General features: G+C 41.7%; 3 protein-coding genes across 4 annotated transcripts in view; 1 reads left to right on the top strand and 2 right to left on the bottom strand.

Annotated features, from left to right (window-relative positions):
- Window positions 1-7,180: 7,180 nt before the first annotated feature.
- Window positions 7,181-11,759, bottom strand: LOC119342696 (1-(5-phosphoribosyl)-5-[(5-phosphoribosylamino)methylideneamino] imidazole-4-carboxamide isomerase, chloroplastic-like). Its single transcript, XM_037614127.1, has 8 exons — window positions 11,558-11,759; window positions 11,405-11,460; window positions 10,590-10,797; window positions 9,877-9,962; window positions 9,175-9,276; window positions 8,711-8,844; window positions 8,024-8,072; window positions 7,181-7,643 (listed from the first exon to the last, which is right to left on the bottom strand). The coding sequence occupies exons 1-8, from the start codon at window positions 11,664-11,666 to the stop codon at window positions 7,464-7,466; spliced, it is 924 nt and encodes a 307-aa protein (XP_037470024.1). The 5' UTR covers window positions 11,667-11,759; the 3' UTR covers window positions 7,181-7,463.
- Window positions 11,760-11,886: 127 nt separating this feature from the next.
- LOC119342706 (DNA-directed RNA polymerase II subunit RPB7) lies at window positions 11,887-14,733 on the top strand. The gene is made up of 6 exons (XM_037614132.1): window positions 11,887-12,088; window positions 12,162-12,327; window positions 12,432-12,482; window positions 12,675-12,740; window positions 13,620-13,688; window positions 14,417-14,733. The coding sequence occupies exons 1-6, from the start codon at window positions 11,973-11,975 to the stop codon at window positions 14,480-14,482; spliced, it is 534 nt and encodes a 177-aa protein (XP_037470029.1). The 5' UTR covers window positions 11,887-11,972; the 3' UTR covers window positions 14,483-14,733.
- A 124-nt stretch (window positions 14,734-14,857) lies between these two features.
- Window positions 14,858-16,680, bottom strand: part of LOC119342678 (protein ABCI12, chloroplastic-like) — a 7,936-nt gene continuing 6,113 nt past the window's right edge. Inside the window, exons 7-9 of one of the 2 annotated variants that reach the window (XM_037614121.1) lie at window positions 15,451-15,602; window positions 15,133-15,363; window positions 14,858-15,048 (exon numbers count right to left, since the gene is read on the bottom strand). In XM_037614121.1, coding sequence (XP_037470018.1) covers window positions 15,453-15,602 — 150 coding nt within the window. In that variant the 3' untranslated portion in view covers window positions 14,858-15,048; window positions 15,133-15,363; window positions 15,451-15,452. Of the gene's footprint in view, window positions 15,049-15,132; window positions 15,364-15,443; window positions 15,603-16,680 lie in introns of both variants that reach the window. The other variant, XM_037614119.1, reaches the window with a different exon arrangement.

Genomic DNA, 16,680 nt, shown 5'->3' with positions numbered 1-16,680 from the left:
ATATATCCACTTGGATGTAGGCGTTCATAAATTATTATTGTTGACATTACCCTTGAGGTAAAAGGTTGGGAGGCGAAATTATAAGCCCCTATCTTTCTCTGTGTCCGATTAAAACTTTGAACCCATAAATATCACGTGCGTGTTAGCAATTGTGAAAGATTAAATGATAGTTTAGTATGTGGAGTTTGCTAAATCAAAGCTCTGATATAGACCCTTCCTGAAAATAAGATGAATTGCAATTGTTTGATGATTGAGAATGAAGTTTGCTAGTTTTCAGGAAAGTTTATGGTCTATGCTTTAACATGTGAATAGCTTGTTACTTGATCATGCAAAGTTTTATGAGATGAACTACTGTTATGACATATAATGATGCTAGAAAAGGTGACTGAAATTATCATTGATCAAACTTATGCACCTGCTAGCATTCACAATTCATAAATTCTTTTTTTTATCATTTACCTACTCGAGGACGAGCAGGAATTAAGCTTGGGGATGCTGATACGTCTCCAATATATCTATAACTTATGAAGTATTCATGCTATTCTATTATCTGTTTTGGATGTTTAATGGGCTTTATTATACATTTTTATATTATTTTTGGGACTAACCTATTAACCGGAGGCCCAGCCCATATTGTTGTTTTCTTGCCTATTTCAGGGTTTCGAAGAAAGGGAATATCAAATGGAGTCCAAACGGAATGAAACCTTTGGGAGAGTTTATTTTGGAACGGAAGCAATCCAGGAGACTTGGAGTAGACGTCAGGGAAGCTTCGAGGTGGCCACGAGGGTTAGGGGCGCGCCCTAGCCCTCTGGGCGCACCCACCTCGTGGCTCCCCTGACCGACTTCTTTCGCCTATATATGTCCATATACCCTAAAAACATCGAGGAGCACAATAGATCGGGAGTTCCACCGCCGCAAGCCTCTTTAGCCACCAAAAACCAATCAGGACCCTGTTCCGGCACCCTGCCAGAGGGGGGGATCCCTCACCGGTGGCCATCTTCATCATCCCAGCGCTCTCCATGACGAGGAGGGAGTAGTTCACCCTCGGGGCTGAGGGTATGTATCAGTAGCTATGTGTTTGATCTCTCTCTCGTGTTCTTGATTTGGCACGATCTTGATGTATCGCGAGCTTTGCTATTATAGTTGGATCTTATGATGTTTCTCCCCCTTTACTCTCTTGTAATGGATTGAGTTTTCCCTTTGAAGTTATATTATCAGATTGAGTCTTTAAGCATTTGAGAACACTTGATGTATGTCTTGCATGTGCTTATCTGTGGTGACAATGGGATATTCACGTGATCTACTTGATGTACGTTTTGGTGATCAACTTGCGGGTTCAGTGACCTTGTGAACTTATGCATAGGGGTTGGCACACGTTTTCGTCTTGACTCTCTGGTAGAAACTTTGGGGCACTCTTTGAAGTACTTTGTGTTGGTTGAATAGATGAATCTGAGATTGTGTGATGCATATCGTATAATCATGCCCACGGATACTTGAGGTGACATTGGAGTATCTAGGTGACATTAGGGTTTTGGTTGATTTGTATCTTAAGGTGTTATTCTAGTACGAACTCTATGATAGATCGAATGAAAAGAATAGCTTCATGTTATTTTACTACAGACTCTTGAATAGATCGATCAGAAAGGATAACTTTGAGGTGGTTTCATACCCTACAATAATCTCTTCGTTTGTTCTCCGCTATTAGTGACTTTGGAGTGACTCTTTGTTGGATAGTTATATGATCCAATTATGTTATTATTGTTGAGAGAACCTGCACTAGTCAAAGTATGAACCTTAGGCCTTGTTTCCTAGCATTGCAATATCGTTTACGCTCATTTTTATCATTAGTTACCTTGCTGTTTTTATATTTTCAGATTACAAATACTCATATCTATCATCCATATTACACTTGTATCACCATCTCTTCGCCGAACTAGTGCACCTATATAATTTACCATTGTATTGGGTGTGTTGGGGACACAAGAGACTCTTTGTTATTTGGTTGCAGGGTTGTTTGAGAGAGACCATCTTCATCCTACGCCTCCCATGGATTGATAAATCTTAGGTCATCCACTTGAGGGAAATTTTCTACTGTCCTACAAACCTCTGCACTTGGAGGCCCAACAACGTCTACAAGAAGAAGGTTATGTAGTAGACATCACCTGGACCTGCCATGTATGCTTCACAATACTTAGCCCACTTCTTGCCTTCTTCTAAAATTTCTGAGTAGGTTGGTGTGATCTCCCATCTGCATCTCTCCGTTTTCTCTTTGATTTTCTAAAACTTGATCATCAACTTTGTTCTTATGCCCTCCAACATAGTCCTGATTGGCTTGTTCCTAACATCCAATATCATCCTATTGAAAACTTCACTAAGGTTGTTTACAACCAGGTCAGTTTTGCAAACAATATCCATTCGGTATTCATCAGGTTCAGGCACAAAATCTTCAAACTTGATGTGTTCAGGCTCACTATGTGACTTGCTAGTTGGGCCTGGTTTTCTGACAGGCTTAAGCTTCATTGCTCCTTCCTTTGGTACAACTGAAGGTTCTTCATGTTCAAAAAGGATTTGGTCTTTCTCCCAAAACTCAGAAGGTTCTGAGTTAGCTCCATAATAGTGCTATGCAATATCTTCCTCTTCCCTCTGCTTATGGCTTGTCCCTGTGCCAGCCTCATCTCCACCCCTAGACCAAGCCTTGTATGATATTTTTTGCCCTCTGTAATCACCCCTGAAAAACTCAAAATCCGAAGAAGATTTTTCCATCTCATCTTCATATTCATCTGCATCTTCTTCCACTACAGTTTTCTCCTTGTTGAAATTACATCTCTGTTGTGTATTAAGATAGGGCTCCTCGTGGATTACTGTGGCAAAGTTGAATTAGAGGCTGGATGGAGGACACCTTGTGGAGAAACAATATAAACAACTGGCTTACCAACATTATTAATTGGAATTTGGTCCTCAAGCAAGATGTGATCCATATTAACATCTGCTGGGTTGGATCAATAGCTTTTCTTATTGTGATGTTCAGAGACTTCTTATCAACAAATAAGTCAAGCATTTCCTCTACTTTCTCATCACTATCTACGACCTCCACCCCATCCAAGCCCTTTCCCTCTTCCTTAACATAAGTCAAAAATGCATCCAATCCATACCCCTCCAACTCAACCAGTGCTAATAAGATCAGATAACTAATATCTGAAATTGCAAACTTTCTCTCCATATTGTCTCTGCCTAGAAAATGTAGGCTCACCTCCCAAACCTCATAATCTAAGCTGTAGGAGATTAAATTGACAAACAAAGAAGCAAATTAATTATAAAGGCACTGAAACTTAAAACAACTACTTACTGTATTTAAAACTCTAAACATTTCTAAAAAGTATGCACTAGCATGCCAACAAACAAATAAATCTGCTCAGTTCCTATACTGCACTATCTTAATAATCACGATCATCTTCTAACCCTAATTTATATTTTTCCTAATAAGTCACTATCATCTTCTAGCCCTAATTTATAATTTTGAACTAAATGTATGAATGGTACTGAGATTACTTACCTCACTCCACCAAACGACGACGCCCACCTGTGCCCCCCCCCCTCTGGATCCGTGTGGATGCACTTCGCCACTGCCATTGTCACGCGGTATGCCAGATCTAGCTGGACCTCAGGCGGTGATGGCTGCGGGACCACTGTGTCGGGAAGCTCGAGTTGCCTAGCCATTTCTCTACCTCTGAATGCCCACCGCTCTCCTCGACGGTGACGCCTTGGCCCAAAGGCACACCGCCGACGACATCTGGCTGCGGCGCCGCCATCGCACCTAGGTCAGAGAGCGGGGGAGAGTCAGAGGGAGACCCGACTAGCTCCTTTCGTTCCGACCGAACCGGTCGGGGTAACGGCTGTTAACTGCGGCCGCGTGGCCTGACCGGTGGGCCCAATCCGTCAAGAAAGCGGTTAAATCGCTAGTCACCGCGGTTTTGGGTTTCTTTGAAACAGCCGACCACGCGTTTGGTAGTTCTTTGAGAAAAAATAAAACTGATAGTTTTCTGCAACCCATGTAAACTAGTAGCTTTATGCTATTTAGTCACTTATTTTTTTTCTCTGTTGTATTGTACTCCGTTTCTAGATATAAGACTTTTTTTTAGAGATTTTAATACGGACTACGCACGGATGTTTATAGACGTTTTAGAGTGTAGATTCACTCATTTTGCTTGATATGTAGCCTCTATTAAAATATGTAAAAAGTCGTATTTAGAAAGGGAGGGGGTATCTCTGAATTATGATAATTGGCCAAGTGGGAGAGAGGAGAAGATATATACAGGATCTTTGTGTGGAATTGCACGCAGTATGGTGAAGCGTAAACATCACCTGGCCTGGACACCGGGAGCAAGCTAGCCTTGAATTTGGTGTGGTGGCACGAGGGAGGTGAGGGGGACATAGGTGGCAGGACGCAACGGTATAAAGCGGCAGTGGTGGTGTGGTGGCGTGCTGCGCGGGCGATTTGCTTTTTCGTTACTGATTGTCTTGTCGTGCTTTTATGCTGATGTCGTCTAGCGCGCCTCCCGCACATGGCAGCATCGTCAGACATTCTTCATTGCTTGCTGCCCGCCACGCGCGCTTGATTGTCGAATGAATGCGTTGCTGCGATCGGTCGGTCGGAAACTTGCTGCGATTTTACCAATTACCACGACGACATTTACGGCAACGGGAGATGCCGTAACAAAATTAGTCCTGAGTCCCCCGCAAAAAAAAAAGTCTTGAGTCTCTTAACGACCATTCTGTATCATTCCTCGGTTTTGCTAATTCTCAACTGTCTCAAATTTCCTGGTTCTCATGCCACACTAGGCCTTTTGGTTTGGAGGAATTGCATAGGAATCCTGTAGGATAGTATACTTATAGGAATTTTCACTTTAAAGCACTTTGGTTCGTAGGAATGAATTTTTATTCCTACATAGGATTGGTTCCTATCCTTCATATTTCATAGAAAAAAAACATGAGTCTAGACTTAATGAAAAAAATTATATGATGTGAACCAAATGGCATCTCTATTCATATTCCTACTCATAGGATTTGAGATACATATCATCTCATTTCTTACAAGCCTATTCCTATGATAATCCTATCCTATGAACCAAATGAGGCTAAGAATCGTGCAATTCAATTGTCAATGGGCATTTCCTTAATAGCCCCCGAACCTCCTGCGGTGATATCAACATCAAGGGCATGCAAGTCCATAGGTTGAATGTTAAGCTCATCCAAGTTGAAGTCCTTGTTGCTCCTAACCCCTTTACCCATGACCTCTCAGAAGTGGCCATGGATGATCTTCTCCTTTTCCCCTTGTAGTCATGACACAACCATCTTTCATGCCTTATCCTGTGGATGTGGTTTTCCCTTCTTCGGGCATTAACGCGGCGATGCAAGAATTTGGTGTTTGCATCACCGGCCTTCAGGTTTGCAATCCTGGCACATTGGCTCTTCCGTGTCCTCTGAAGAACCACCAAATTCATGACCCTTTGCTTGAGCCTAGCATGAAGATCAAGCTCATCCGGGGAGAGGTGCCGCTCCTTCGGGGCAATGTCAAGCCGCAAGATGACTAGATTTGCCGCGTGGAAGTGGATCTTTGCGTGGGAAAACAGCCGCTTGCTCCATTCAGTGAGGGGAAGCGTTGTCTTCTTGAGCATATGATGCAAGACTTGATAGGGCTCCCTGCGTTGCACCCGCTCACTCCAGGCCTTTTGGACTACCTCGCCAAATCCGGGCAAAGATGCCCAGAAACTTTCGAAGTTATGAATGTCGAACCTAAGGTTTGATTCTTGATGGAGTTGGAGCATAACCACCATGCATTCAAAACATTGAAGTTTCCTTCTGGTTGCAGGCTAGCCCTTCTTTTTTGCAACTCTGCGCGGAACGAACTAATCCTTCTTAGTGATGAAATCATGTTTGTTTTTTGTACTAACATCTTATCAAAATGTCAACACAAAATCATATGCATACAGATGTTTATAAAAAAGGAAAAAAAAAGAACTGCATTCCCCGTCACCACGCTATGTGTCATTTCACCATGGTGCAGAACTCTGCAACGCAGAACGAACACGAGCCCCACGTGTCTGTGAGTCCTCCATCCCTCTTCAGCTACCGCTCCTCCTGGGCAATGTCAAGCCGCAAGATGACTAGATTTGCCGCGTGGAAGTGGATCTTTGCATGGGAAAACAGCCGCTTGCTCCATTCGGTGAGGGGGAGCGTTGTCTTCTTGAGCATATGATGCAAGACTTGATAGGGCTTCATGCGTTGCATCCGCTCACTCCAAGCCTTTTGGACTACCTCGCCAAATCCGGGCAAAGATACCCAGAAACTTTTAAAGTTATGAATGTCGAACCTAAGGTTTGATTCTTGATGGAGTTGGAGCATAACCACCATGCATTCAAAACATTGAAGTTTCCCTCTGGTTGCAAGCTAGCCCTCTTTTTTGCAACTCTGCGCGGAACGAACTAATCCTTTTTAAAGTTATGAATGTCGAACCTAAGGTTTGATTCTTGATGGAGTTGGAGCATAACCACCATGCATTCAAAACATTGAAGTTTCCCTCTGGTTGCAAGCTAGCCCTCTTTTTTGCAACTCTGCGCGGAACGAACTAATCCTTCTTAGTGATGAAATCATGTTTGTTTTTTGTACTAACATTTTATCAAAGTCAACACAAAATCATATGCATATAGATGTTTCTAAAAAAGGGGAAAAAAAAGAACTGCATTCCCCGTCACCACGCTATGTGTCATTTCACCATATGGTGCAGAACTCTGCAACACAGAACGAACACGAGCCCCACGTGTCTGTGAGTCCTCCATCCCTCTTCAGCTACCGCTTGCGATTCACACCGCGGAAACATCCCCTGCGAATCCAAAAGCTTTCACTGGGTCGATGCCTTCCCAGCTTCCAATTTCATTTGGCTGAAACCTCCAGTTTCCCATCCTTTTGTCTTCTTCCTGCCACCTCTCCTCTCCTGGATCACCATCACCATCACCTGCCGGTTGTTGCGCCGGGAATCTTGGGCTCCTCCTGCACCCACAGCATTGATAGTTTGATAGTTTCAGGCCTCTCTTTGACAATAGGGCCACTGGTTGAGCTAGATAAATTCGATACAACAGGCAGTTTGATATAGTTTCAGGCAGCTTTGACCAGATGCTGCAAGTGGCTTGGTACACTTCTGCAGTTCAACCTCTGTTTATTCATCATTACCAGTACCACAATACAAACAGAATGTGAAGAACAGTATCTGAATACCGAGTGGTCTTCTACCACACCGAGTTCACACCTCCGCTTCAGCTTTGACATGTCACACAAGACACACACAATGTTCACACTACAATGTCCAGCAAACAACAAAGCTCTATAACCTGACCTATGGTCAGGTGGGGATCACACATGAGCTCTGAACTTTTGATCATGCTCTATAAAAGGATCATCTGATTTCTTCACCGTTGGCTAACCAGGTTTTGCTCCTTGTGCCAATGGACAACAGTGTCGTAGGGCAAATCTCCCCCGAATATGTCTAGGGCGCTCCCGACAGTGACATCGACTCGGCTCTTGCCTGCTTTCTTGATCCTCTCCAGGTCGTCCATCGTTGACACACCACCAGCGTATGTTGTAGGGATCTACAGAGCCAAAGATAAAATAGAGGCGCACATTGAATACACATGAACATTTACATTTATTGACCAACATAAAATTGAATATCTGATGTCGAGCATGATTAATTGAATACCATTTCTAAATGCAATCAAGTTCAATAAGATCAAACATAGAAAAATGGTTGAGCAACTAGCTGGTATAAAAGTGTTTGATTCAACTTCCTCTTGCCCTTTCAAGTGACTGATTTGTTAATTGTCAATTATATACAGTAATAACTACACAAGGCAGTCACAATGTGAAAACAAAGCATAAAAGGATTCAAGAACAAAGATGGGAAAAACACAGAAAGAAACACAAAAATCAAATTTAAACTAATGCATCTAAGTTAGAATTGTTCACATACAGGTGAATGGCTTCCCAATAGTTCCACAAGTTCCTCGTCAATTCCTAACCTGCAATCCATATAATAGCTTAAATTAGACTACCGAAATGTGCTCAAAGAACTTTTTTACACTGCCGAAACAGGACAGTCAACAAGAAGATATTTCAGCTGGTGTCTGGTTTTTTTGTGAGATTAAATATTTTGAATGAATAGAAAGTGCACAGGTGACGAGTCACCAGTAACTCATACACTTACAAGAAAGAGGGAACTGTAACTAAATACATATAGAATAGTATTTCAGCGTGTTTGGTTCTGGGATGATGCTGAATTGGATGAGATGGCCCATGTACAGCAATTTATTTTGACAGGTTTTGCTGAATATTTCTCTAGGACCAACTCCATAGATGAATCACTTATAGTACATAAACCACGCAAACCTTTACTTCATTCGTTCAATGTGTCTTCAAATTTACGCATGAAGCTTGAACACACACACAAACACACTAACATGCATGTTCATAAAGATCTTTGCAGATTAAATTAACTCTGAAACTCCAGAAGAACTATGCAAACGCACCATCATAACCCAAAAAGCATACACTTACAGGAAGCTTAAACAATGAGACAATCGAATCCCATCAAGGGTGGCTACACTACTACATATCAACAAAAGACAGATTAATTAAATACAAAACGAACATGACTCACCTTTTGCCCTCCACATCAACTCCATGAACCAAAAACTCATCTGCATATGCAGCGAGACGTTCTAATGTTGGCCCATCCACAAAGACATCACTGAACTTCTGCCATCTGTCAGTCACAATGGCATATCTGCCATCCTAACCAGGAAGATTTTGGTAGAAAAACAGAAGACGGGAAGAGCTGTCAGTAAGATAACAGTGGCCAACAGGGAAATGATTGTGCTGCATTTTGAAGCTTACTATTTATGCATGAGATAGATCATCAAGAGTTCACTGTAATTGTTTCATTCAGGTAAGGCAATGCACTATGTTTGGATGGCGAGGGATGACAAACCAGTTTGAACATTTCATTTAAGTTGCCCATGAAATTCAAAAGGTGGGCCACAGTAAAGAAAAGTATTGCAAATTGGCACTAATGTTCAGTGAATTAACATGTTTCCAAGTTCGGATACAAGATGAATTCCGTACCTTTTTTCGACAACTCAGGTCCAAAATAAGCCTTTGTTTCCCAACAAGCTCGACAAGTTGCGTTAGCCTTTCAATGTTCATTTTGCCATCACTAAACACATACTGCATATAAAAGTCTCAAATACATAAGTTGCAGATATTCAACTGATTAGTCGTCTACAAAAACTGATTAGCAACTCAAACAGATGGGAAGTTTTACAAGGACCTGGGCAGCAGGTGGTAGATGATTCCAAAAGAATTTGGATCCAATAATAATGTCTAACTTCAAAGAATGTGTTATAACAAATACTAGCCCTTGAGGCTCTTAGGGAGTTTTTGACATCGAGGAAAACAGGCAGCATGAAGGTGGAGAAATGTGACAATGGCAACACTGACAAGGTGGAGAAAACTATTGGAAACAGTTGTGGGCTGGTGGCCTTGGGGTTATGTGATTATCGATGGGATTTATAGGTAACCTTGCTCTGGCATCATTTCAGGTTTTGAGGAAACAACAATATTGACATAGAAGAAAATTTTAATTTTAACATATGTACAAACAAGATATGGATAGGAAGCAGAAACATGATGTGGGACAGGTCCTAATCTTACTCCATAAGCTGATACACATAAATACATTTAACAAACAGAGGTCTAAAGGTTTTATGAGATGAGAAAAAAAAAGATAATAGTATTATTTACACAAATTAGATCATGAACACGTACAGAAGTTACAATCACGTGACTTGCTCCTTCATTAAGGTATGACATTGCATTCTCCAAATTTATTCCACCTCCAACTTGCAAACCACCTAGTATTATGATAGCCCATGTTTATGATAATATGTCAAATTGATGGTAATATCGTGGCTTGCAACAGAAAAAAAAATGCTCCATGAGCACCACTAGCAGATGTACAGGCTCTCCCAAGTTAAAAGTTGATAGCAATCTACGATAGCTATAGTAGCCTTAAAAAAATGTGTAAACAGACACTCTATGGGGCTCTTGCAATAGGCCAAATTTTGGTATGAAATCTCAAAGAATGTTTTGACCAGATAAGAAGTTGAACTTAAGTTAATAACCTGTCGACAATAAATCTATGCCGCTGGCGAATATCATAAACCCGGCATGAAAAAAATCTCTTCACTGCTGGAGATGTGTGAGCCATATTAAGTTGCACAGCATGCTTGCTTTCAACAAAAACACTCAGACTCAAATGCTACATCATATAGATTTTGAAATAAAACATTTTACTATCCATGTATACAACATACGCAACGATAAAAAGTTAACATCCAGATCTCACAAAATACAGACAAAAATGTGGTCTATTTCAGAAACATCACAAAAGACAGTGAACAACAAACAAATACAGAAAGCAAACCAAATGAACAATACTAATTCTAGTAATAAGTAATAACTAGATAACACATTCTCACCAGGATATGCATGTAGTGCTTCCAGGGCAGCAGAACGGCTTGCAGGGTCTCCGCCAAGCATTATTACGTGTCCACCGACAAGTCCATCTTCTTTATAAATATTTGCAAATTCTGCTGGAGACTTGTCTGATTCAAAGTTTGTCACTAGTGCCGTGCCATCGTCCGATGCATCCCGGAGAGTAGAGCCAACAATCTGTTTAACTTTCCCCTAGGAATTTTCAAAAACAAACCTATCAGATAAACGATGATGTTAATGCCAGCGGTGCGTAAACTTTGATGACTGCAAAGAGATGGTCTAGCTGTACAGATAAATGTATCACTAAACGTGGTTCCCTTATTTTACACTATTAGTCAGTTTGCGAATGACATCACAGTGAAACGGTTGGCGTTCACTCAAAAATCTGAGCATCAATTTGCAATCATATAGCAAATTGCAGAGCACCTTATGTTACACTATTAGTGAATGTATAGCAGTTTGTGAATGTATAGCAAAACGTGGTTTCCTTATTTTACACTACTCCCTCCGTTCCCAAATATTTGTCTTTCTAGACATTTGAAATGGTTACAACATACGGATGTATGTAGACATATTTTAAAGTGTAGATTCACTCTGCTTCGTATGTAGTCACTTGTTGAAATCTCTAGAAAGACAAATATTTAGGAACGGAGGGAGTATTAGTTTGTGAATGACACCGTGGTGAAACAATTATCATCCACTAAAGACTCTGGGCGTCAGTTCGCAATCATATAGCAAAGTACAGACACCTAGTGACCCCCTTATACAACAACGGAGCAAGGGTTCCATTCCTACTGACCTTGTGAATGTCGATACATGGCCTGAAGCTAACGGCGCAGGCGACGGCACGCCCTCCTGCAAAAACGCACGGCCAATCTCATATTCCCGACCAGACACCGTAACATTGCATCTGAAGAAAGCAACGGAGATATTCAAAGGGGGAAAAACATACTTGACGCGCCGGATTGCGCCGGGCGTGCCGAGACCCGCGAGCTCGCCCAAACGTGCTGCGGCGCCGCGCACTGCGGGTGTGGAAGCCTAGCCGCGCATCTCGACGCCATCGGGAAGTTCGACGATGGGGCGACGGCGGGGTAGGGTTTTTCCGTCAGGTTCCAGCGGCGAGAGCAGAGGAAAAGGGTCAGAGAGACCAAACCAAGGAGCACTAGTAGGGGTGAGTGTCTTACGCTGACGCTGTCCCATTGGACGGCCGAGATGCGCTGGAGGTCAGATCGACGGCCCAGAGCGTCGCGTCTCAGGGCTATTACTCCCCCGCAGCTCACGGGGCGAGGCATCCATCGATTAGCCGTTCCCGACTCGGCGAAAGGACTGTCTCGCCGCCGCCGCCGGCCGACGAGGAGGAGGCCAAGATGTTCTTCCACATCGTGCTGGAGCGGAACATGCAGCTGCACCCGCGGCACTTCGGCCCTCACCTCCGCGACAAGCTCGTCGCCAAGCTCATGAAGGACGTCGAGGGCACCTGCAGGTAGGGTTCCGTCGCGCTCGCTCGCTTCCGCCCGCCCGCGGTTCGCTCAACCCTAGGGCTGGCTTTCTCGCAGCGGGCGGCACGGCTTCGTCGTGGCGATCACGGGGGTGGAGGACATCGGCAAGGGGCTCATCCGGGAGGGCACGGGCTTCGTCACGTTCCCCGTCAAGTACCAGTGCGTCGTCTTCCGCCCCTTCAAAGGCGAGATCCTCGAGGCCGTCGTCACCATGGTCAACAAGGTGGATTTTACTCGCCTTCTTCACAATTGTGTCATGTGCTCAGTGCCTCAGTGCCTCAGTGCCCGGTTTACTGACCTGGATTGTTCATCTTGTTGGTTCTGCAGATGGGGTTCTTCGCAGAGGCTGGGCCTGTGCAGATCTTTGTGTCAAACCATGTGAGTGACTTGCCATCAATTGGAGCTGCTTTGCCAAATCGGTAGAATAAATCGATAAAATTTAGAATTTCTGTGTGGTTAATAGTTCAGTGCAAGCTCTTGCATCTTGATTTGGTTGTGCCGCGGACTCGACTTGTGCCGGTTCATGTAAAAATTAAGTGTGCTTGTGTTTTGTTCTGTTTCTGTATGCAGTTGATTCCTGACGATATGGAGTTCCAATCTGGTGATGTGCCAAACTACACGACTTCTGATGGATCGGTATGCTTCTTTCTGCATAAGTGGTTCTTGCTATTTTTTTCATCTTCGGTAAATGCTAGCTAAGTGCCCTGCTTGTTACTATGGACTTCACCAATACAGGTTAGGCTTTAAAATCATGTACGAATATGACTTCACCAATAAAACTTAGGCTTAAAACACGTTAAATACTTACTTAGACTAAACTCTTTTGACCTTCATATTTTTGTAAATATGTCAAATTTACACTGCTTTTCTTTTCTAAAAGGAAGGAAAATTTGTTTAGAGTTGCATAAGAGGGTTTTTGGCTTGTTGAGAAATTAAATCAAGGAGATACCACATGTCGCAATTAATTATTATGGCATCTTAATTTACTAAAAATGAAGGAATTTTTGTGTAGTTCGTTAAGAGTTGCACAAATTGCTCGGTCTGTTGACGGAATAAGAAAAGAACAAACTGCACAAGAAAAATATGGGATAAGAAGATTACAAGTAGGCATATTTTATTTTGTGCGAGTGAGGTGTGCTACGTACCACTGCTGCCTCCATCCACCATCACCAACTTATGTTATGGTAAAATAAATGTAAATATATAAAGATAAAGACTATTGGGTACTGGTAGGTCATGAAGTATCCACTTGTTGGTTTACTCGTATTGTAGCATCTTGGAAATGAAATTGTGTGTGCTTGTATTATTATTCTTCTGGCTATAATCGTGGGATCCATGTGCTATATGAAATTATGAATGCTTGTTGCAAACATGAATATGTCTATATAAATACTCTCTCAAAGAAGAATATGAATGGGTATCATTATGAAATATAAAAGGGATTGTTCTGTTGAAAATGATTTGCTTTATTATTTTCTTTGTGTTAAGTGGGAGTTGCTTGTTTGTCTGCTTCAGGTGAAAATTCAAAAAGAAAGTGAGGTTCGTCTGAAGATTATAGGCACTCGTGTTGACGCAACAGAAATTGTAAGTTGGTTATCCTTTGTTTTATGGAAGTTTCTGAATTAAAAGTGCTCAAGTCTAGAATTTTGTGGCATGACCTCTGAGTAACTACCATATGTTACTGATATTCGACTTGATGATCTAATTCCATATGAAGTACTCCCTCCGTCCCAAAATACTTGTCGGAGAAATGGATTAAATTGAATGTATCTATAACTAAAATACGTCTAGATCGGAGAAATGGATAAAATTGAATGTATCTATAACTAAAATACGTCTAGATTCATCCATTTCCCCGACAAGTATTTCCGGACGGAGGGAGTACCATTAAGATCATTGCATACAATTCTTTGTAGTCTCTAATTACCTACCATGAACAGGCATGTGTAGTTTTGTTCGCAAATAGCAATCTTGATATAACTTGCTTAATCAGTCCAAGAAAACCAGCATATGACTATGAATTTAAGATGCAAATAAGATCTCTTTTTTGTGGTGTTAAATTTGATGTTCTTTCCTCTGGCATATGTTGTAACCACCCGAGGCACATAAACTGATAGTGCGCTAATCAATGAGAAGATGTTTTGCAAAAATGTTGAATATTTTCCTGGTCTGTCTTCCTGGACCATAATCAGATACCGAAAATAAGAAAGGCAATTTCATCATGAAACTACAATCGCATATATGTATCCATCCTCTCACCTTTTAATCTTGGTTGCACCATTATCTTATAATTTGATTCTTTTTTGTATCAGTTTTGCATCGGCACGATAAAAGACGACTTTCTGGGTGTTATCAGTGATCCTGGTGGAGCGCTGTAAATGATCCAAAGAAGACTCGGCATGCTCTCCAACTTCCGCATCATCATATATCTGGGAAGAGTCCCCAAGGAAGGTTGCGACTGATCTGTAATTTGTGTCCTGATGTAAAATGTGATGTCATGCCTATCTAATGGAAGTCAGGGTACTGCTAGTGTTAAAAAAAAAGTAACTGGCACCTGTATTATCGTAACTATGATCTTTTCTAATTGTGGTGGTTGATATGTTTGGATTCAAGCAGTTGTCTGAACTTCCAGACCAGATTGTGCGACCATGCATCGCACCTAACCACTTTTTCTCACATTTGACGATGTTAATTGGTGGCAGTTGTTTTAAAAGTCATATAACTAAAATAAATGGAAATACAAGTCGATGCTCTCAAGTGCGATGAAAGTATCTTATCATATAAATTTGATACACTGATACTTAAGGTTGTTCCGTCTTTGACAACACTGCACTAATAAACAGGCTAATAAACACCATTCGCTTTCACTAGCGTCAGCTGTACCCTTCCATGATCACATGCAGGTTGTGCCCCTAAAATGGTTAGTGGTCATTTGACCTAGCACCTGCAAGAAAACAACTGAAATTAGCTGATGCAATATGTAACCTACTTCAAATGTAACACTGCATACAGAACACATATAGCTCACCTGCTTACAACCCAACATGATTGTAAACGGTTTTTGGATGTTATCCTTTTGTCCACGTGAGTCACGCTGTACAAAGAAATTACAAACTGGTTCTTGTCCACTGTCCATGCTACTGCTTTGTTTCCACTTGCCGAATGTGCTGCTCCCATGATGTCCGAAAATTGGTTGTGTAAATCACAATTTTGAGCAACATGTGGGGTATGATGGTCACATGACAATCTAGAACAGCTCCTGAAAACATCAAGAAGATGTTAGTAAGTTCGCATGAACACCACAATTATGAAATACGTACGAGAATAGCTCTCGAATACCTGATACCATCAAACCAATCTTTCTGAAAAGGAAGCCAGGCCCATTACAGCAAGCAAACAAAGCAATGACAATGCATCCACGATGCCAAATGAAGACTCTGCAAGGAAGTAGATCTTGTGCTTGCTAGGATCACCTCGGTATCCTCGAGCAACCATTGCCTGCACAAATCAGAAAGAATCAGAGGTAATCAAGTATATGCCATGTTACAAAGTAATGTCATGTTACATATGGGTTCCATATAAGTAGATTCCATACAAGTATGATGATTTAGACGAAGTTATGCGCCTGAAATGCAGTATATCGCCCATGATGTAATCTAGTTTCACCATTCTTATGAGCTACCCATATCAATGAGACTACATTATAGATTAAGGATGCATATGTGTTCAATCTTCAATGTTCCTTTCAGTTTGTTTCTTTGAGCAGTTATTGCTCAATCAAATTCTGCCAAAAAGCCATCTAAATACCAGACAGCTTGTGATGGTCATGTTTCGCCTGTGTGATTCCTACTCCAGTTTTAACCAAATGCATTCCTAATACACAACCAGTGAAGACCATGTCTGTTTCAGTTTTCCTCTCGGACATCCATCCTAAGACAACACAACCAGGACTGTTTTCGCATAAAAAAAGCCACTGTTAACTATAGGCTAGCAAATAGTCATGGATATATGCATGCACAGGCAATAAAAACAGCGTAGTGGTTGGTATTACTGTCTCAGCAACAGCTATAAGTGTGCATAGGATTACTACATAACTGGGGTAAAAGTTCATCAGGGTGAGATTATCCCTCAGGGGGAGGTTGCACAGCAACGATTTGCGGCAGTACTGAAGGAATGTACCGCTTGTGGGAGGACTTGACCTGGAATAGCCAATCAAGATCACAGCCAACCTAACTATCCTGTTTAACTTTCCAACTAATAAAGATAACCTTCCAAACTAGTACATAAGACCATAGCACCAATGAAAGAATAGTTAATAGATGAGTAATATTCAGCCAGCTCTATGAAAGTAGCAACATTCCGGGCTTAATTCCTTTCAAACCCTGGCGTTCAATTTAAAAGACCAGGTGAATTTGATTATACAATAATGCTAGTGCATGTTGCAGAACTACTCAAGATATATCCTCGTATTAATGCTAATTCCTACTAATACTTAGTAAATACCACCTCCGTCCCAAAAAACATATCTTAGATTTTTCTAGATACGGATGTACAGTGGTGGAGCCAAGGGGGGGCG

Source organism: Triticum dicoccoides, chromosome 1B (genome assembly GCF_002162155.2).
Source record: "Triticum dicoccoides isolate Atlit2015 ecotype Zavitan chromosome 1B, WEW_v2.0, whole genome shotgun sequence".
Taxonomy (NCBI): Eukaryota; Viridiplantae; Streptophyta; class Magnoliopsida; order Poales; family Poaceae; genus Triticum; species Triticum dicoccoides.
Note: the sequence above shows the minus strand (reverse complement) of the source record. Positions and strands in the feature narration are given on the sequence as shown.